Raw genomic sequence first — 22,500 nt, 5'->3', positions numbered from 1 at the left:
TTCAAATAAAAAGTGAAAATATAAATAATTAACTTTTGAACAATAAAAAATCTTATAATACGTACAAATCAGTCTTATTGAATCAAATAAATCAGCATAAAACTATGAGTTAAACCAGAGATATTGTTAGTATAGGGACGTTATTGTTTTTTATGCCTTAGAATTTTAGTTTTTCTAAACAATGTCCTATACTTATCTGCCCATTCAATAGTTCCTGCACTGTAGTTTGTATTTTCCAATTTCTTACTAAAGTATCCGGTTTCCTTTTTGAAATTTTGATTCCACCGGGTTGTCTCAACTGTTCCGAATAAAATTGGACATCCTTATTTAATCCTTGCAGAAGTTGTCCAATGTTTGGTTTGACTTTTATGATTTTTTTAATTTTATGGTTCCATGACTCTACAATGTTGTTCGTTTTGTGATATTCATTATACGTACACCAAATATTCGAAAGCACCTTGTCTTCTAGCCACGTATTAACAAAATAATCATTGAATTTCGTAAAATTTTCACTGCTTGGACTTTCTGCCATAATGTAAAGCCATCCATCTTCGACGAAATGTTTAGGAATGTGTGATAATGCTGCACACAACTTTATATGAGCCTTCCCTGTTTGTGTCTTATCTAAATTTAAAGTCTTTGCTCTACGCCACAAGCACTGGTTAAAGTGAAAATTACACCCTGTTATTTTAACGTCAGGAAAAATATTCTGTAATGCTACTATAATGGCTACTTCAAAATCCATAGTGGCATAAGTTGGTTCCCATTCAGGTAACTGACTTTTTATTATTTCAAATAATATCTGATATGTGTCGAGCTTCTTATCAGGCAGTAACGCATACAAAATAGGAATCACATTGACAAATTCTTCTGTGCTTCCGATGTCAGCATGAATGGTAAAAAGTTGATAAAATGCCTTCGGGCAGATCTTAAACGTTCCATCAAAGAAAAATCGTCTTGACTGCCTCAAATGGCCAATAAAATCCTTATGTCCAAATATTAATATACGTTTATCTCTGTCTTGATAATCAGCAAACAGCAAAAATAAATATTTTTCTGGTATAATAAGCTCTGCTGCTTTACTAAAGCAAAGTCTTCTGGCTCCAATGGAGTTGTTTCGTTTCTGATACAGATGTTTACTTACATTTTCAAACTTCGGCAAATTATGTATTCCTTTTTGTTTAAGTATTTCCATGTGCTCACTAAATATTTGAGGAATTGGAATGCTTACATCGTGTTGAACTGTATTTGTACACTTTTCCATCTGTTGTTTTATTTCCCTTGTTTCTAAGTTTTTCGGTTCATGGTTATGTGATGTTTCATGTAAAACTATAAGAGGGTCCCTTTTTGTTTTTATAGAAGCACTGCAAGTATTTTTCTTTGCACAACGCCAAAGTTCTGTGCTGTCTTTGTTCTGCCTTTTCCAGTTATATTCATACCCTCCTCTAAATAAAAGGCGACCACCTTTTCTCGATGTACCTTCACGTGTTGACACACATTGTGACGTGGAAGCCTGTGCACCATCCATTTTTTTAATATTCTAAAATAAAAATAATAAACGATGAGCATTGAAAATGTGTGATGAGTATAAACATAGATATGTATGTATGTATATCGTCCTCGTAGAGCGAAAAGTAACTAAGTGACACTTTTAGGTAAAATGAGTTATTAATGCCATGCTTATCACGACTTTTTTCTTATTTTTTCTATCTAACCGCCATAATTCTAATGGACGTTATCGGAAAGTTTCCTAATATAAAAAATAACTAAATAACTAAAAAATATATAAAATTTGTATTAAGATTATATTAAATAAAATATGTTGGTGATTTCTTATATGAATTATGCTTCCCGAGGAGAAAACGTAATCGTACATAATTAGTTATTACTCACATATTAAAAGCAAATTGTCAGAATATTTAGATCAAAAAGTCATTAAGTGACCTTAAACAAGGTCACTTCATGAATTTTCGACCTAAATTAAGTCAATGTTTCTACATTGACTTACTTAAAATAATTTAAATTCAACTAACTAAATCGGTTTAGTGATATGATTTTCAAGCAATATTTACCTAAAGGATCTTAAGTTAGCTCTAACACCGAAAGGAATAAAGTGAAAAATAAGTAACTTGAATTTTAATTGATTCCTCATTAGAAAACGAAGTTATATAAAACATATTATGTTTTAACTACTAATTATGACAAATAAGAGAAAACTATAGATGAATGTTACTTACATTAATTCAAAAGGTTTTTATCACATCAATTTAAAAAGTTATGAATTTATATTTTTTTCATAACTTTAGACGTCAATATCTCAAAAGTAGTCTTTTGTAATTTCGCTCTACGGGGACGATACGAGTATGTATAATAAAAACTTACCAGAATTCAACACTTCACCAGATTTTTGAAAAAACAACCATTGGATTATTAAAAACTCACTTTTGCAACACACTCAATTCACTGGTTATAATTATGGTACAACATTTATGGATAATTGCAAAATAGATAGTGAGTATTAGACCGCATATGCACATAGCTATTTACGATTCCCATGACGTCACAGATAAGCATCCCGCTTGTGATTGGTTGACAAGAAAGGGTCACTGTTGCGCTAGCTACCTGAGGCCTACATGGCCTCCGGTAACCGGTTCAGATGATCATTTAAAATAATTTAATAATAATAATTAAATTTGATATATTAAAATGTAATTATAATATTTCCTTGATGTTAATGAATGCTGTATGCGACTGTCCCTTTAGATAAATGTTTAAGTTTTTTCATCGACGGTCCTTTGGAACGTAGACGATTTTTGTTTACGTTCGAATGGCCCGCGTGCCATTCACTTTGGGCCGTTCAGACTAAATACCCGGAGGCCAACCCCAACATAGTTGGGAAATGGCTAGGCCAATGATGATTAATAAAAATATACAAATTTTTCACTTAATTTTATTTATTACCTTTATTACGTCGCGTCCTACTAACTAAACGGCTTCGCAAAGACTTGCCTCGGATTAACTCATTTTGGTTATCATTGAAAGAGGTGCTATGGTGTACAGCATCATCTGCACTACCTTCTAAGCTCCCGGCTGGCATATCAGTCGGAGGTGGTATACTGGCATCTAATGCAATGTTGTGCAGAACACAACATGCGTTTGTAATTTTACTAACCATCTCCGGGTGATAATGAAGGACTCTGTGTCGAAGCATACACCTCCATCGAGCCTTGAGTAATCCGAAGCAGCGCTCAATGCTTGACCTGGTTTGGACATGACGTCTCGTGAATGCATCTTCTTGCGACCCTGGTTCACAATTTAATTTAGGTAGGCGTCATCAACCATGGGCGCTGTGGATAGCCAGAATCTCCTAAAAAAAAAAATATATATATTTTTTTATTCCACTCAATTTTCAATAAAGAAGAATTGTCACTATTTCTTTCATTTCATGCTAATTTAAATATAGTGCAAACCTATAGCAGATGTCTCACTATTTAATCTTACCAAGTAACCAAACCCGAATGTTCACCACCTTCATGAAGCCCCTCCATGTATGTGCCCACATGACTCGCTGACCATATGTGTTAGTCATAAACAGCTCCACCAAATTTACTATTTACATTGGTTATTCTTAAATCATAATCACATATCTGCAAAGAAAATAAAATATTAGGTACTTATTGATTGATTTGCACGAAGACACAAGTTGCAATATGAGGAGGGATTTAATCAAGCACTAAAACTAAATCATTAAAGTTTTATAGCTTATACTAACATAATATTTACATCATCATACACTACCATTGAATTCACTTTAAAAATAGTGATTATTTTATTCATAAATACAGGGCACTCGAAGTGTAACCAATTAAAAAGGTCATAAATTCTGTTTGGAAAATAACTTTCACTTAATTCAAAGTATAAAATGTGTAAAAATAATACAAAATTCAAAAACAATTTACATCATCATATAATATTTACATATAATATACTTTTGCTCGATATGACCACCTTTTGCCTTGACTATGGCCTTGAGACGGTCCAAAAACGAATCGCAAGCTGCCCGAATGTGACTTGCAGGTATTTTGGCCCATTCGCGGACAATGACTTTTTTCAACGCCTCAAGACTGCAGTATCTTTTAGGGCGCTTTCTATTTAGGCGTTTCGTGTCGGACCGCTACCGCACGTTTGCGGTGCCGCTGGTTATAACCAGCTGTCGGACCGCTGCAGTGCGTTAGCAGTCCGACACCAAACGCCTAAATTGAAAGCGTTTCTGACTGCCGTGCGTTTGTATGCTAGAGATGTTTTAAACATATCTGACAGCAGTTAAGCCATGGACTCCGACGAAGAAACATTACTGTTGCTGCTCTTGTTAAAAAACATCAAACAGAAACAAAAACAAAAACGACCCCCTCGCAAAAGAGCATCACCGATGTTTTCGTTAACATGTAATTTTGGTGATTTCCATAATCTTTACCCTCGCACGGTGGTAACCCTCCTTATAACGCCATCTCAAAAATGATTTTTGCGAAAATAGGTTTTCCCGAATTCTTTTGACGAAAATCAATAGTTTAATGAACAGGTAATTTAATTTCGATATAAATTATTTTTTTATTTATAACCGAATTAGTAAAATGAGTTGCTGAAGTGCATAGAGTCAGAATATTGATTCGACTGAATTATTCATACAGACATTTCAAATGAATTTCCTAGAAATCTTTCATATTGAACTATATATGTGTTATACATTTTTGGAAAGCGCAAAGCTTGAAGTAATTATAAAAAATACAAACATAATAATCTATATTTTAAGCAAGATGTTATTTTCGTTTTAATGTGACTCTTTTTTTACGTGATTTTCTTGGTATTCAAATAGACATTCGAAGTTTAGCGCTGTTTGCCGCTGCTTTGTTACTTATCTTATTAAAATATTTGATTACTCTAATTTACAAAGGAACAAAAAAATTTTGCTCCTTTTTTGCCTTTTTCTTGTCAGACACAAAAATATCTCTCAAAGTAAAATTTTAAATTTTGGCAATATTTTATTATTTTCTGATAGTATTCCCAAAATGGACACAATAAAAATAATATTTATTCACGAGGTCTGATAACTAAAACCAAGATAAAACAATCAATTTAGTGGTAGGAACTTGTAGTGATAGCTCGATAGCTCTAATTGTGGGTAAGTGATAAAGATATTTTTTTCAATAACCGCAAAAGATATCAAAACCACGAGTACGTATACACATTGCACACTGCACTGCGATCTGAATCATATAAATTCAAGTTACAATTCATAGCCTAACATTCATAAAGTGACTTTTCAGTGTTTAGTATAGTTGGTAAATTCCTAACTATTTATTTATTACAATGAGTGACTTTGTTTGTGCTCGTAGGGTTTTATGTGACTTTTTCATAAACTCGGGCACAAATTATACTGAATTAAAAAAATATTTGATGGACACTTTTACATTGTCATCAGAGAGAGCTGATATAGTTGGAGCAAGTATTCGGAAAAATTTACTATCTAAATTTAACGATCGATGGGAAAAGGCGAGAAGAATAAAAGATCGCTTTGAAAAAAGTAACAGTGCTTGGTTGGATGGTGAATTCAAGGTAACATTTGAAGATAATACTCCTACAACTTCTTCAGGTGAACGTGGTCGACCTCCTAAGCCATATGAAGAATCGTCAGAGAAATCAAAAAAACGAAAAAATATGGAACTCGTACAAGAATATGGGTTTGAATTTATACATAATGCGTATGTCCAACATTTACGGTCTATTGGTGAATCAGACGAAGCCTCTATTCTGAGTATTGTACGAACTTTACCCAAGAAAGACAAAAAGGAAGTCCTTAAGAAGATGACAGATGATACGGAATTAATAACTCCTTATTCAAAAGATGAAGCTCTGTGTATGTTTATTGATTTGGACTTAACGAAATCTCAGTACGGATTATTAAGGTCTCGTTTATCTGAAAAAAATGTATTTATCTTTCCGTCATATAATATGATATTAGATGCTAAAAAAATGTGCTATCCCCCAAGTTCTAGTATCGAAATTAATGACATTGGAGCTTCTATCAAACTCCAAGATCTTTTAGATCATACTACAGCTCGGATTCTTCAAATTAATTCGGTATACAAACCAGGATACAGAAATCTGAAGTTATACGTTAAATGGGGCTGTGACGGATCATCTGGTCAAAGTGAATATAAACAGGCTTTGCCAGGTGAGACCCAGCTAATATCAGATGCCAATTTATTCATTGCTTCTCTTGTGCCTATAAAACTAATTGACTTATCAACAAATCTTGTAGTCTGGCAAAATACTACGTGCTCTTCTGTTCGCTATTGCCGACCCATTTCCATAAAATTTGTCAAGGAAACTCCACAGCAGACTAAAGAGACTGTTGATAATATCAAGAGACAAATTGATGAACTTACTCCATCACTGATAAGCAAAGATGACACCGTAGTTGAAGTCAAACATGAACTATTGCTGACCATGATTGATGGAAAAGTTGCTCAAGTACTAACAGATACATCATCTAGTTCTGTGTGTACTATATGTGGAGCAAGACCTAGAGAGATGAATGATCTAAACAAAGTTTCTTCTAAACCCGAAAACGAAGAAGCTTTCCAATATGGCCTTTCCACTCTTCATGCCTGGATTAGATTTATGGAAACCATTTTGCATATTTCTTATAATCTTTCGTTTAAGAAATGGTCAGCAACAACTCCAGAAAATAAAATAAGCAAAGAAGAGAAGAAAAAATGTGTGCAAAGTAGGTTCCGAAATGAACTTGGCCTCCATATAGACAAACCCCGACAAGGAACTGGTAACAGTAATGATGGTAATACTGCGCGGAGATTCTTTTCAAACTACCATTGTTCAGCTAATATTACTGGTGTTGACGAAGAATTGATAAAACGGCTATATATTATACTACAAACAATGTCATCTGGAATCGCAATAAATGCTACCAAATTCGGTCAGTACGCAATGGATAGTGCTCAAATATTTGTAAATAAATATAATTGGTATTATATGCCATCCTCTCTCCATAAAATCCTTATTCATGGGGAAAGTGTTATAAGACATTTTGCAATTTTACCAATAGGCCAATTGTCTGAAGATGCACAAGAAGCGCGAAACAAAGATTACAGACGATACCGATTACATCATTCCAGGAAGTGTTCTCGTTCAGCAACTAATGAAGATGTTCTACATTCATTATTATTTACATCAGATCCATATATTTCAAGCCTGAGAACACCAACCTTTACTGTAGACAAGGAATTGTTTGATGAAGCCAAAATGCTCTTGGATTTGCCTGAAAGTGAATAATATAATAAATAATATACTATGATTTGATTGATAAAAAACTATATGGTTGACTTTATAAACACTAATTATTTCATAATTTTGTTTTTTTTTTGTATAATATTTTCGACATTTCTATTTTTAAATATTTTTATATAATAAAGTTTAAAGTTCAATTAATTAAAACTTGTTTCATTAAAAAGCCCATACATTCAATAACATATGTAGAAATTTTCAAGTTGTTATCACTTAAGACAAAAGAGATACACATTTTTGAGACAGTGAACCCGTTTCGGTCCCACTGTGCCTCGGTTAAAACAAGATCCAAGCAAATTTTTTAATTATTTAAGAATGTCTAGAGAATGTTTCTACGAATTATTTGAATTAGTTAAAAGTAAAATTCAGAGGCAAGAAACTATTTTCAAAAATACTATATCAGCTGAAGAAAGACTTGTGATAACATTGAGGTAAGTAAAACAACTTATATTTTATATTTGTAATATTGTTTATTAGGTACTTATTATAATTATTTTCATTGGTTTTTATCTTTTAGTAACAAAGATAACATTAACAAGAATTAGTTTAATCAATATATAATTAGTATAATTACTGATACAAAATATGAATTTCCGTTTTCTGTGGATCAGTTTATTTCAAAAGATTATCTCGATTTTGTTCATTGGTTATACTTACTGTACAGATTAGTAAAATATATTGATTAACCTAATTTTTCTTAATATTATTTTTGTTACTTACTTAAACATTTTGGTGTGGGTCAGACTAACTTTTGCACTCTGTATTTTTGTGAAAATTACAATTAAAAATTTATTATGTAGGAACATCGTCTGTAAAAAGTTCATTATATATGGAAGCATTTGAATCTCCACTCAAATTAGATACGGATGAGATTGCTGCAATTTCGCCTGATGTGGGCTGAAGCTGATTATTAGAAATCTGTGTTTCAGATCCTGGAGATTGATTAGTAAAATAGCCTCGTTGTTCATAAAATTCCGAATCTAAGTTATAATAATCCCGAGTGTATGATTGTGGTGCCGCGTATTTGCGGATAATTCCAATAATATCGTATTTGGCATCCATTTTACGACTTTCCGGGATCCTTTTAAAGTCGTTTAGTAAAGACAATAAAAAATATCTGTCTCCATCTTCGGGCACATCTTCACTTGAATTTCTTTTGTTTTGCAATCTTTCTGCGAGTATTTTTAAAAGTGTGTTACTTTCATCGTTATCATTGGCAGATGAATTTTTAGTCTTACTTTTCGATGTTGACGCAGTAGCGTCGTCACGAGTCTGATTATTTTTTCCTTTTGCATCTGGTTTTATTTCATACAGTTCCGACAAAAACTGCAGCCGATCAAAATAAACATATTTTCGTTGTCTTTTCGCTTCGGATCCACTTTTTGATTCTCGCTGCTTTTTCAAGTCTCTTGCATAAGCATCTCTTATATGTCTCCATTTCTTTTGAAGTACCATTGCTGAAATCAAAATAAAAATATTTTTATTACAGGTACTTATCCGCTGGTTGCAGTATGACTGAATTGCATCATTCTTATCAACATGGAATCTCAACTATTTCTGGAATTGTGAAAGATACGTGTAAACAGATTTACAAAACTCTACGAGAAATTTATTTGCCTGAACTGAAGAAAGAAGATTGGTTAAGAATCGCAGAAGGTTTTGCAACTAAAGCAAACTTCCCTAATTGTTTGGGAGCTGTAGATGGTAAACATGTAAGAATAATCAAGCCCCCTAAAAGCGGTTCGCTTTATTACAACTATAAAAAGTTTTTCTCTATTGTATTATTGGCCATTTGTGATTCTAATTACAAATTCATTTTCATCGATGTTGGATCATATGGCAAAGCATCAGATTCACAAATTTTTAGAAACAGTGTTTTTTTCAAGAAACTTGAAGACAACAGTCTAAACATACCAAGTTCTAGGGCAATAACAGAAAATGGTTCACCACTACCGTTTGTTTTTGTCGGTGATGAAGCATTCGGCATCAGTAATTTCATACAACGCCCCTATAGTGGCAATTATTTGAATTTACAACAAAAAATTTATAACTACCGCTTGTCACGTGCTCGAAGATACATAGAGTGTACATTCGGAATTATGACTAATAAATGGCGAATATTACATCGACCAATAAATGTAGATATATCGTTTGCGACAGACATTGTTAAAGCTATCTGTGTTTTACATAATTTCTTACAACGTGACTGTGATCTATTTATTCACGACAGACAGATCGATGAGGTGGTTCGAAATGAACAAAATTTGCCAGCAACAACAGTTCCCGATAAATTTGCAGAATATTTTGTTAACGAAGGACAATTATCATGGCAAAATAACAAAATCTGATTTAAATAAATAGTTACCTGCTGAGTTTTTTTCACTAGTAGTTTTATTTTGAAAATCCTCAATAAATTTTTGGCAGATACCTTCCCAAGCATTTTTTGTTTCCGTGCGATTACTATATTTGTCGCTTTTAGAGTTCCATATAGCAGGACGTATTTCAATTTCATTTATAAACTCTTCCATGTTTATATCGTCCATTTTAAACAAACAAATAAAAAAACGACACTTCGATTAAATTAGCTCTAACGTCTATGCACCGCACTATTCAACAGCGAAATGAAAACGTGTAGTTTGCGACGTTGCCGTCCTGTTGTCGTGCGTTCGCGGTACCGACGCCGCACTGTTGCCGAGCCGCTCGATTTGTATGAAAACAAACGACCGTACGTACACAATACGACAAACGCACTGCTTCGGCACCGCAGCGGTCCGACACGAAACGCATAAATTGAAAGCGCCCTTAGTTCGGACCTTGCTCTCCAAAATGGCCCAAAGAGAATAATCCATCGGATTCGCGTCTGGTGAATTCGAGAGCCATTGTGTGGACGTTATGAAGTTCGGAACGTTGTTTTTCAGCCATTCTTGGTTCACTCGAGCTTTATGAGACGGTGCCGAGTCCTGTTGAAACGTCCATGGTCTGTAACCGACATGTTTGTCTGCCCACGGCTTCAAAGCAACCTCCAGAATATTTTCCCGATAATATTGCGCATTTACCTTGACGCCAGGATCGATGAAAACGATTGGAGAGCGCCCATCTGCGGTTACAGCGGCCCAAACCATTACCTGTGGCGGTTGCTGCCTCCTGGTGGTCAATCGATGACTCAAATTCTCTTATGAACGGTCGGTAAAGTAAATCCTATCGTTTTGAAAGTTTACGAATTGATCAACTGTAAAAATTTTCTCGTCAGAAAACACCATGTTCGGAAATTGACCACGTTCGGCCAAGCGAAGCAACTCCTTCGCTCTCTCAAGTCTGACTTGGTGCTGCTTCGGTGTGAGATCGCGCCTTTTGGATCTTATATGGCTTGACCTTGAGATCATTTTTCAGTATGCGGCGGATGCTACGGTCAGATATTTTCAGTTCTTTCGCCATTTGATTGGCACTTCGTCGGGGATTTCGCTCAAGTCGCTTCTTCACTTTCTGAACCATCTCACGTGCCGTTGCAGTCTTTTGATGACCACCTCCATGACGTTTTGCGATGCTACCAGTATCATTGTAACGAGTTATGGTGCGATAAACGAAAACTTTATTCACTTTAAGGTGTTTAAGCTCTCGAACAATCGCCGGTTGTGATTTTCCAGCTAAATACAATGCAATCACACTATTACGTTTGAAATCCATTACTGATTTCTTTTTCGTGTTCACTCTCGGCAAAATGCTTTCGCGCGCTTTTAAACAATACTCTGAACTGTCACTCAGGTAACTTACAGACAGCTAATGCGCATGCGTCAGCTGCGCGAGCGGTATGAAGTTGGTTACACTTCGAGTGCCGGACCCTGTATATACATTAATAGTTTCAATTAATTTTCTTCGCCATGCAGTTTTGTACTATGATTAGAATTGATTGAGCACCTTACCATTTGAACATTTAAGGAATTAAAACCTTTTCTACTATAAAATAAATGTTCTTCCTCTGCCGGTCTTACAATTGCAATGTGGGTACAATCACTGCACCCTATCACACCAGGCAAGTTATGTGTCCTTTGAAACCTGTAAATTATTTAATAATTTTACAACAAATATCAAAAACAGCTTTAGTTATGTAGGGACCTTTAAAAAATTCAACCTATTTAAAAAATACATACTTCTCTATTTTTATAATAACTATCGTGAGTAACTATGGATCTCTCCTGTGGTGTTTGTGGAAATACTATCCACCTGCTGACCATCCAATTGTGGTTAAGGGCGTTTATCACCTCCCTGATGCTGGTCCACACCCACAATTTTTTGATACGACCCTGTAGCTAAAAAGCTAAGGGCACATAGCACCTGAAAAATATAATAATACATAGGCAGGTTAGGCCATGAAGGTTGATTTCATTATTTCAATTTACATATATTTATCAAGTATTGCGTGAGTAGTACCACAATATTATTGTTGTATAGTGCATCACCTATAATACAATTGTTTTATTAATTTAAAAGAAAAATGACCATTTTTCACCTGACAATCAGTAATGTAATAAATCTTAAAATTCAGCTAATTTAATTTTGGTAAACAAAATATTTTCATTTTTCTGTAAGCTTATTCTACGTATAAGGTACACATTTACGAAGTTTTGAACGCATCTCGTATACCCTCTCCGACGTTTCATTTTACACACTGCCGCTTTACTTAATTCAACTCTTAATCGAGTTTACCTATACATTATTTTGCGTTTTTTATAATCAATATGTATTTATTTATGAGTTTTTGTATAATACGGGCTCATTAAAAACGTATAATAATTAAATGAAAACAGTGTATATATAATTTATTCATTTAATATTGGATCTCCAACAAAGAATACACAAAAACACATTTGCAATCAAAAAATAGTGTACATTTGAGTTGTGCTCCCTCAATTATAGGATATCACAGCATTCGTATTTTAGACATCTAGGTGAACAAACTTAACTTATTATTATAAAAATATTAGATATTAATGTGAGTATCAATAAAAACTATGAATAAATAAGTTCCGATGATTGAAACGGGTTTTTTTTTGACAATTGAGTTTGTCAGTTTTCGCTGTCGGACTCCGTTGTTGTGTTTGCGTCTCGTTGTGCACTGTGCCATTTTGTGTGTGAAACTTCTTTTTATGACCCTATGTATGCCCCTGAACCTCGATATCTTCCTCATCTGACAACCTATGCTTACCATACTGCTTTAGCAGTAAAAAAATAACAATGCCGCCGTCAACAAAATGTCCACGTATATTTTGTACAAACCGCAACGCCTCAGCAGAATTTCTAGAAGATGTAGTTGTTTGTACAGAAATTATGTATCGTTTTTTTTTACAAAAAATATAGTAAGCAGATACCTACTTATTTGTGCTGGAGAGGGCAGCAGTTATGCTCGGCACGCAATTCATAATTCTGCCAATCTTCGAGAGTCTAAGCAAAGACGAGAGTTGGTCAAGGAATACACAAAATAAAAAAGACATTTTAGACCATGGCTATGTATTTATCCCTGATCTAGATTAAACTTCTAGACTTAATAAATTAGTTCTAACCATAGAAATCTAAATAACAAGGTAATGGAAATGGCATACACCGCGGCGATCTATCGAAACGCATGTCGCCGGTGGGCGGGGCTTCAACACATTCACAGCAAACAACTACGCAATCACGCAAACATTAACATCGAGAAGAACAAGCAAACAACACTAGGCCGTACGTCTATTGCAATAAGGTTGACTTTGTCGTTGTATGGATTCACTAACTCACACAGTCATTGCATTTTTTTGCATTAGTTGTAGTGATTACGTAAACTACACTAGGGATTGACTACGGACCCGAAATATAATGAAAGACGAAATTATGAGTGACAATGTTTTTTGTTGTATTCTTCTATGGATTACATTATAATATGTAATTACAAAAAAAAAAAAATTCGCTAATTGTCGGTTGACAAAAAAAAATATTATTAGGAAATACTTGGTAGGTAGGTTTGGTATAAACGGTGACTTTTTAGTCGTCTTACAAAAGCAGCCCAGTTCATGTATCGAATGACTAGTAAACGTTCATGTAAAAAATAGGTATTTATGAGATTTGGATATTTTTAAATTGCAATTTTTATTCAATGCTATGCTATAACGCAAGGCGTACTTTTTGAAACATTCAGTTGCGAGCGCGGTCCGAGCCGTAAAAATGGAGAGGGGCGCGGGCAGCGGGGGGCGGCAAGTTATCAAGCATGCAACTAATTTCATAGTGTATATTCGGCCTAAGTTGTAGGGTACCAATTTCGTTTACCCGTGGTAGTCATCCACTTGTCTTTTGTATTTATTTGCATCCTGCGGGATTCTGAAATAAAAATATATTCAATAATATGTTCACAAAAACAAACGACTATTAAAATTGTTACTTTTCGTATACAATGTTAATTTTGGATAATTTGTCCGCACTTAACCACATCACTATTTCCGACAGTTTTGTGCGGCCGTACCACTACAAATACGATCGCATTGATAAATATTATTTTTCGTTATACATTTCTCTTTTTACAACGGTGCATTTCTGTAAGTCTCTTACTGCAGAGGCAATGATTAGTAAAGAATGCAATTGTTGCAGGATGGTGCGATATAAATATGGTTTGTAATGAAGGTTATGTTTTGAAATTTAATTTTGCAATAACATCAATATTACTGCAATAATTTACTTACCGATAAAATGTTATCTGTTTATTTATGTTATTACACGATGGAGATGAATTTCCAGCCTGAGAAACGCCGCAAAACACCATTTTTAGTGGTTCTTGCTGTGACGACGTTCCGCGAGCGACTGAGCGTAAGTTCGCGCGCTGGTGTCGTCCGAGACACCTGTGTGGCGACAAGGTCACGCGGCGTTGGCACTTCTATTACCTTGTTATTTAGATTTCTATGGTTCTAACATATTTGTTTGTTTTTTTATCTTAACGGCAAATCCTAACCTAAAATTAACATTTATTATTATTTTTTGGATTTCGTAGCGTTTAAATCGTAAAAATGACTATATTACATTCTTTTATAAACTTACAGGTTGTCTTTCTATTATACCTCGTAACTAAATACATATCAACTTTTATTGTCAGGTTTTGAAATGTATGAGAAGTGGTCATTCTTCTTTCTTACCTTTGTTTCTAGGGAAATTTCAGATGAACCTTTCAATAGGGTATGACGTTTTAACTAGTTTTAAGTCGCTGCATAGTTTTCGAAGGGTTATTTTGTTAAGCCTGAAATGTTGCATGAACAACAATTCTGGCAATTCTTGAATTGATTCCAATTGCCTTCGGTGTAATGTACGCTTTTGGCGCCTCTCCCAGGTGTTTTCATTGTGTGCAGCCCACAATAAACGTAGAGAATGCATTTTAAAATATATTGACTTCGCGAGAAAAGAAACTTTAGAGTGAACTCAGTGAACACTTGACGTCTAACATCAGCTGCTTAATGAAATTCGGCCATATTGTAAAGATAACTACAACGTTTGAACGTTCGTTTCGCTATCTTTTTTGACGATCACGATCGAGCCAATAACGAACACCGAAAGTGCTGCTTGTCTACGCATTTGTATGGGATAAACGCAATGTCGATTCCATTCGTTATGGTTTCGTTATGAATTATAACATTGTTTACCAACTTACGATAACGATGACGATTGACCACGTGACTTAACGCGGCTTATGTCAATCCCATACTGTTAATTCTTATCGAACTTCGTTATCGTTTTTAAATTGTTACTTTGTCTAAGCCCCCAAATGGCACGCCACGCTGGCGGCCATCTTAGTTTCTTTGACAGCGGCGGACGAGTGAGGACGAGCGACAACACCACGTGAATATAGTTTTTCCCATTTAAACTTTTTGGTCTTTTTTTTCTTTATTTTTGACGATTTATGTGCATATTTCTACTTAATTTTAGAGTTGCATTAGTGAGGTATTTCCAAGCTTGAATGTTTTTTCGATTAGATTTGTTAATTTGCTAGCATGACAGTTTTTATACAAACTTAAAAGGGGCTACAAGTTCCCTCCAAAACAAACGAACGTTGTTCCCCCAAACAACTTACCCCAATCGATCCTTAAATTTGAACGGTATATTTCTTTTGGGATGGTACGTACCTAAAAATTGAAAAGTAAGAGAGGGAAAACATCCGAAACGTTTTTACGCCAAGCTGCCAATGCTGTCATACAAGATGGAAGAAAAGTAAAAACGGTAGCCAGAGAACTGGAAATTTGCCTCATGACATAACATCGATTTGTACCTTCTCTTATTTTAACCTAAGGGCTGCCGTGTCGCACAGAGGTCTTCGCGCCATGATTAATTTTTGTTGCGGCGTCCAACTAAACACCTCAGCGTTGTTTTCCAAGTCCTGGGCCCATTTCGAGCTAGGAATAAGCGTTGTCTTCGCCGTTGTATGGAGCGATACTCCCTTCAAAATAGTTAAACATCGGATTCGACATTCAAAATCAAAATCAAAATCAAAAAGTTTTTATTTCAAATAGGCCGTATCTCAGGCACTTTTAAAACGTTATATTACTGACTCTAGTTGCACATTATCGGGGTTGTCGCCGGTTGAGTGGATGTTCCAGCCTGAGAACCATCTGCTCCCCAGCCATCGTAGCCGTCTTCACCTGCGTTCGTTAGGTACCTCGTTAAGTATTCGTAAGCGTCGTTCGTGTGAAGTGAAATCGTCTTTTAGCTACGTAGTAGCGCTGTGAGCGTCCGCGTGCACACCACGTGCGTCTTCAGGTTAGGCACGCCGGGCTCCGGCCGGTATCTTCGTCTCAGAGCGTATCCCGGAGGGGTCCCCAAAATATGTAGGGTTGGGATGATGCTCTGAGTAAAAATCACTTGGTAAAGGTCATGGCCCATTTAGTGTGAAAAATATACCTACGGCGTACAGTACTTTTCAATGGTAACTGGCGCATTATTGTGGCTGATGGGAATCATGAAATAATAATAATAAGAAAATGTAATCTACTGTAATTGAAAACTTAACTTATAACTTGTGGTTTTAGGGAAGAGAAAATAAAATACATTTTTTTTTAATGTTTTTTCAGCTTCATCAATATCTGAAATTACATTGTCTAAGAAAGCAGCAGGTGTATCAATATTTTCTTGATGTCTGGCCCAAGATAAAAAGTATACTATGCTTGCAATATGAGCACAACTTTCTATAGTGCGGCGGCCGTGAATACATGAACAATAGTATCCCTCGATACTTCCTCGACCATGTCGTGTTGGATTCACCAAAACATAAGTATAATATTGTTTACTCCTGGCATGTCGAGACTGAATTCTCCCTCTATTTAATATTTTTTTGTCAACCAACATGCGGTGTCTGTATACTTGTAATGTGTATAGACCATTTGGTCGCATGTGCTCGTGGCAGTAAGATCTGGCTAATCTCAAATGATAACTCCCCAATGTAAACAAAGTCAATTCCTCATATGTAAGTCGAGAGAAATCACCTAAAGATGGATCATTACCATCAATAGGCACGAAGTCTACTCTTTGCCTATTCATATTATTTTCTTGTACATATTGTGCCAATTAATTCTCTCTATTTATATTCTCATTAATAATATTTATAAACTGCTCTACGTACACGTACGCTATCTTCGTTGAACGTCGGGTTGGGTTTTCGGTTTTTAGGGGTCTTCTGAACGATCTCTCCATTATTATTTTTTTTATTTTTACATTTACCACCATTTTCGTTTTTGTACAAAAAATTTTGAACCGGGTCGGATTATGGGCCATGACCTTTAAATAATCATTTTATTTAGCTTATGACACGCACACACAACGCACCGTCTTAGTGCCACACGCGCCATCTTGCTTTTTTCCTCTCTCCCATCCATAACTCTTGCTCCTTCCACGTTTACGTTCCGTTTCCCATAAATATTAGAATAATTAAAGCTGCAGATATATTTATTTATAAACATTTTTTTACTAAAAGAAAAAACAAAAACTGTAGTCCTCTTTCATAAATCAAATAAATTTGTTAACACTTACTTTTTTTCTCAAAAATAACATAGAATTCTATAAAACTCAGTTACATACAGTTTTCGCACATATCAATGTTATGCTCACGACAAATTATTTATTTACATTTTTTGCAAGACGCATTTGCCCTTCGCCTTATTTTTGGAGTGCAAAAAGTACAATAAATATCTTTTTTCACTACAGGCTCTTCTGTATAGTCTTCTGTTGTGCCAGTTACTTCATTTGGCAACATATTAGAGATGTTATCACGCAAATATCTTTTCAAAGTAGGAGTTTCTAACCGCTTTCGCTTAAATGGAGAAGACAAACCCAAGCTAAGATTCTTCATGATTTTTTTACGGCTTAGAGGCTTTTCCCCTTTGTTGTGAACATTGTGGCTATAAATTATATACGAGTTTATGCAGGCAATGTTTACCATTCTCCGTTCACCTTTGGCCGTTCCCCTTTGACCGTTCACCTTTGGTCGAGTGTGTCTACTCCGCCTTTTGTTTGACTATAATATATAATCATTTCTGGTTTACCAGTCACATTGATAGTAGCATCCTCATCACAAGACACTCAGGAAAGGACAATGAGCCCATGTTCTTGATCCGTTGAGTTCCCCCAGAAAATGACGCCGTGTCGCATATGAGACTCAACTATTCCGTATTACGCCATAAGAAGCGCCTTATCATCTACTATGGAGGATACAGGACAAATGCGGAAGAGCTTAGTTTCTTACATAAAATATCGATATGTGATTTCCAATTTAAGCTATAATCTATTTGTAGTACTAAAAATGTTGTATCTTCCACTTCCTCTATATTATTATTTTCATGCTGTATGTGTAGATTCGTCCCTCCGGTTGTACGTTGTCTAAAGTGCATCCTCTTTGTCTTACTTAAATTTATTTTTAAATTATTATTATCTAACCATTTAATTACTGCGGTAAAGGAATCGTTTATGTAAGTTTCGTATGTACTTGCATTTTTACAAGGGATGGTTACTGTGCTATCAATTGCAAACATGGTTATTGGTTGTTCAAGATACAGGGGCATGTCATTCACATATAATATAAACAAAAAGGGACCCATAACTGTTCCCTGAAGCACGCCGTATGTGCTATTACGTTTTCGAGATCTTATTAATTCTTCGTGTTTAGTAACTAGTCAAATATGAACGGAGCGATACTTATACATATAAAAATATTTATTTAAAATAATACATGTTTTACAAGTACAAAGATTTCAATTACAATGAGCAACTTAAACTACGTTACATTTATTATTATATTGCTAAAAACTTTATTGGTGTGTGTCCATGTATGGTCACACGGTAGGCCTGATTCACTGCAAGTGATCAGTCTAATTGTTTCAGTGGTCATTAATTTTATACTAATTGTATATTAGTAATGTATCTATTGGTGTACAATGCAAATGGTATGCCTTGATAACAGTGGTGTGAAATTACTTGGTGTACCAACAGGGTTCGCGGTAAGGGTTCGCTATGCGTAACTTCTCCATCCATAGGTACAAAATCATCATCCGAATTCTGAGGTTGATTCTGATGTTGATTTTGGTTAAATTTTCGCGACATACAAAATCGCGAACATACTAAATTGTTCTTATTTAAGTGAGTCTCTATCGCTACCGTGTTCTTATCTATCTTTTGTTTTACTATAGCCTTATGGTACCTAGCCTTATCCTTACTACACCTAGTGTTAACTCCCTTAATAAAAACTTGATCTCCTGGTTTTATATCAAACTGTTTCTCTCCGCCTTGTTTTTGTTTATTTTTTTCTTTAGACTCTAACATTTTATTCGCTAAGTAGTTATAAAGATATTTAGTACGTTTGGCATGAATGGCTAACTGTTGGGTATAACTTTTATCGAAATTAACTGCGAAAGTATTCGAAGCATCGCGGCGTGTTCGAAGACTACTTCGAAAGGTGTTAAACCAGTGGTAGAGTGTATCGACTGGTTATAAGACATAATTGCATATGTCATAACGGACACAGCGTCTGTAACCTTCCTTTCGTATTTAGCTAACCTGTATATATCTATTATAGTTGAATGAAATTTCTCTACGAGACCCATTGAATTAGGGTTATGCGGCGTAGTAATATGTAGATCGATTTTATAAAAATCTAACATTTCCTTGAGCAAGTTATTATTAAATTCGGTGCCCGGATCTGCACTAATGCGCGATGGTATTCCCTTTAAGGAAAAGTATTTTAACAAGGCTCGAACAACTTCCGGTGTGTTTGTTATAGTGCGTTTCATTAAATAGTTCCTATGGCGTTATGTTGGCAGCAACGTTTTTCAGTGTTGCTGACTACATTCAATAATTTGCTCCCTAGAATTGGGGAGATTTTATGTGCTAAGGCTAAACGGCAAGGGAAATATTGTGTGATTTTCTTTTTATCATTTCAAATAAATAAGCGTCATACGTTTTCGTTAAATATGGGCTGGAGGGTAATAAGTCGCGAAAATAATTAAAATGTTTTTATTAAATGAAATGTAACAAAAACGTTACATTCATTAGTTTTTAGAGTAATTATGCTCCTCTAATGGATGTACACCCGAAATATCATCTTCATCATCTGTATAGTCTTCATCATCAGAAGTATCGCTCTCATCTCCTACTTCAATTATGAGTCGATCGATTTCAGCGTCAATAGCAGGGCCGTCGGCCCAATACTTTTCTTCAATCTTTTTCACGTGTTCGCATTCCTTTATCCATTCTTCTATATTAATTGAAGCAAAAGCTTCCTCGGTAATTTCCACAATTTTATTGGCTGCTTGACCCACATTTTTTTCAGCAATTCTTCTTTTCAAAAGAATCCATATGAGCTCTATAGGGTTTAAGTCACAGTGGTAAGGTGGAAGCCTTACAGGAACAACTGAGCCTTTACCATTGTCGGCAAATATGACAATCCTTTCCTCATAATCCAATTTTGCATTTCGATTTTTGTGCTTGCCATTGTCGGAGCTTTGTCAACCTCCACTGTATGGTAGGAAGCATTATCCATAACCACAATAGACTGGGGGGGGTAAATTCGGAATCAACTTTTCGCGGAGCCACTTATTAAAATTGGTTTTGTTCATGTCATCATGATAGTCAGCTGCTTGTGACTGCGATCTAAAAACTAACTGCGCGTTTGATATGAAACCCATAGCCCCACCAGCGAGTCCGAAGATAACACGCCTTCTTCGGATTGACTCTGCCAACATTTCCCAGCACAATATGTGGGATGTATATATGTTTCATCCAAATATACTACGGGGCGCTGATCTCCAAGACGATTATTTCGCAATTCCTCCAGGTATCGAGGTCGTCAGGCGACAACATCATATCGCCGGTAGCTATTAAGAATGTTGGAAGTGCAAAATGGTTATTTTACAGGACGAGCAATCAAAGACATTTTTTATCATAAAATCGTTTATTTTTGACACAGACAAATTAAATTTGGCAAAAGTGAATATTAATAAAATATGAAACAAATAGTAATGAAATAATCAAATAATATTAAAAAATGTAGGAAAATAGTCACATGCAACATTGTTAATCGAAAACATAAAAGAGAAATTGTAGGAAGTGCTACTACCGACTATATTAATCGGGGAGAATTTTAGCTTTTCAGTTGGATCTGGCACTTACTACGTTTTTCATTGGACTTGACTTAGTCATCTTATGTAGGTTGTTATCTCACCTCGAGTAAAATGAATAAAAAATAACATATTATGCAGATTTACTGCTTCAAAATTACTCTTCTCCTTATATTTTATAAATGCAAGTACCTGAAGTAGTATAGTTAGTAGGTAGCTATGCATCATATTGCGTAATTAAAAACTTATTCTATAGGAACATTGGCAAAGATAAGTTTAACAATTAGTTATAACCTAACCTAACCTAATTATAAATAGGTAAAGTTTCATCACATGCGTTTTCTTAAATCAACATTTTTTAAATGGTAACTCTAATGGTAAGTAAATTAAACTTTTCTTACCTTATTTTTAAGTCTTAAGATCTCTCATTGCAATATTAATAAACAATCAAACTTAAATAAAGAACTTTAAAGCTCACATAAAGGAATTACTTATACACTAATACATACTACCACTTACTCACTATCAGTCTGCGTCTCAGTCTCATTGGCTTGAATTTGGTTTGCTTGAGATCTTTGGACGTGCGGTAAATTTGAGTAGAAAGCTTGATATTTTTGTGGAATGATACCACTATTGCACATATCATTTAAATCCTTATATTTATCGAAAGGAATTAGAAGAGGTCCATCGTAGGGTTTCTTTATATCAAATTCTCTTTGTAATCTTTGAGCATTTCGCCTACCACTTCGCAAAACAATAATAGTTCTCTCTTTCTCTTACAAATCATATTTATATTCAGTTCTATCGCTCTGTTTATGATTTACTTTAACCTCTCTTACCTAATTCCAACGCACTTTTTCATTACTCACATCTTTGGTCCAGTTTTTGCCGGATAGTACTGCCTTAAAATCAAATATATCATCAGTTGTCATTTCCTTTACAATATACGGATTTCCTTCTGATTTGGCCCAACGCACTAGACAATACCACTCCTCAGGAACGTAAATTAATTTTCTTTGACTTGCCCTTTCTATAGTTGAGTGCACACTATCGCCCTCATTCTGCGTATGACCCTTTTCCATGAATCTGTGAGTTATGTTTACATTGAATTGTTTTGCAGCCACTAAATAAAATGCAAAAACAATTCGGTTACGATTCTGACCCCCACAATTGTCCGACCAAAACCTAAAATCTTTTACTCCATTGGATGCATGTTCTCTTATAAAATTATATAGACAGCTAGAAACCTCGTTTGATCCTCTTTTAGCGATACCTTCGTGCCACATGTAGCACATGCCAACCTTGTCAGCTAATTTATACAACGTGTAACGGAATAAACGCAAGACCTCAGACACCCCAATTAGAAAATTAAATTATAGAACTAAAGAAACATCTGTAATTCGATTTACCTAAAGAAAGATATGTTTTTTTTTATAAAATAGTTGTCCTAGCTGGACGCATAATGTTTGAGCATATTACTGTATCCCTACGCACACACTCATAGCGCATACTCGTGCGCGTGCCTACG

The 22,500-nt window shown here is 35.0% G+C and overlaps 2 protein-coding genes and 1 pseudogene across 2 annotated transcripts; 1 reads left to right on the top strand and 2 right to left on the bottom strand.

Annotated features, from left to right (window-relative positions):
- Position 1: 1 nt before the first annotated feature.
- LOC113494297 lies at positions 2-12,989 on the bottom strand. Its single transcript, XM_026872581.1, has 2 exons — positions 11,283-12,989; positions 2-3,647 (listed from the first exon to the last, which is right to left on the bottom strand). Exon 2 carries the CDS (start codon positions 1,526-1,528, stop codon positions 158-160), a length of 1,371 nt encoding a protein of 456 aa, XP_026728382.1. The 5' UTR covers positions 1,529-3,647; positions 11,283-12,989; the 3' UTR covers positions 2-157.
- Positions 7,391-9,744, top strand: LOC113494298 (protein ANTAGONIST OF LIKE HETEROCHROMATIN PROTEIN 1-like). The gene is made up of 2 exons (XM_026872582.1): positions 7,391-7,793; positions 8,852-9,744. Exons 1-2 carry the CDS (start codon positions 7,678-7,680, stop codon positions 9,708-9,710), a joined length of 975 nt encoding a protein of 324 aa, XP_026728383.1. The 5' UTR covers positions 7,391-7,677; the 3' UTR covers positions 9,711-9,744.
- On the bottom strand, positions 10,169-20,611 carry LOC113494299 (annotated as a pseudogene).
- Positions 20,612-22,500: the final 1,889 nt, after the last annotated feature.

This window comes from Trichoplusia ni, chromosome 5 (assembly GCF_003590095.1).
Source record: "Trichoplusia ni isolate ovarian cell line Hi5 chromosome 5, tn1, whole genome shotgun sequence".
NCBI lineage: Eukaryota > Metazoa > Arthropoda > Insecta > Lepidoptera > Noctuidae > Trichoplusia > Trichoplusia ni.
The sequence above is the reverse complement of the archived record's forward strand: the minus strand, read 5'-3'. Positions and strand labels throughout refer to the sequence as shown.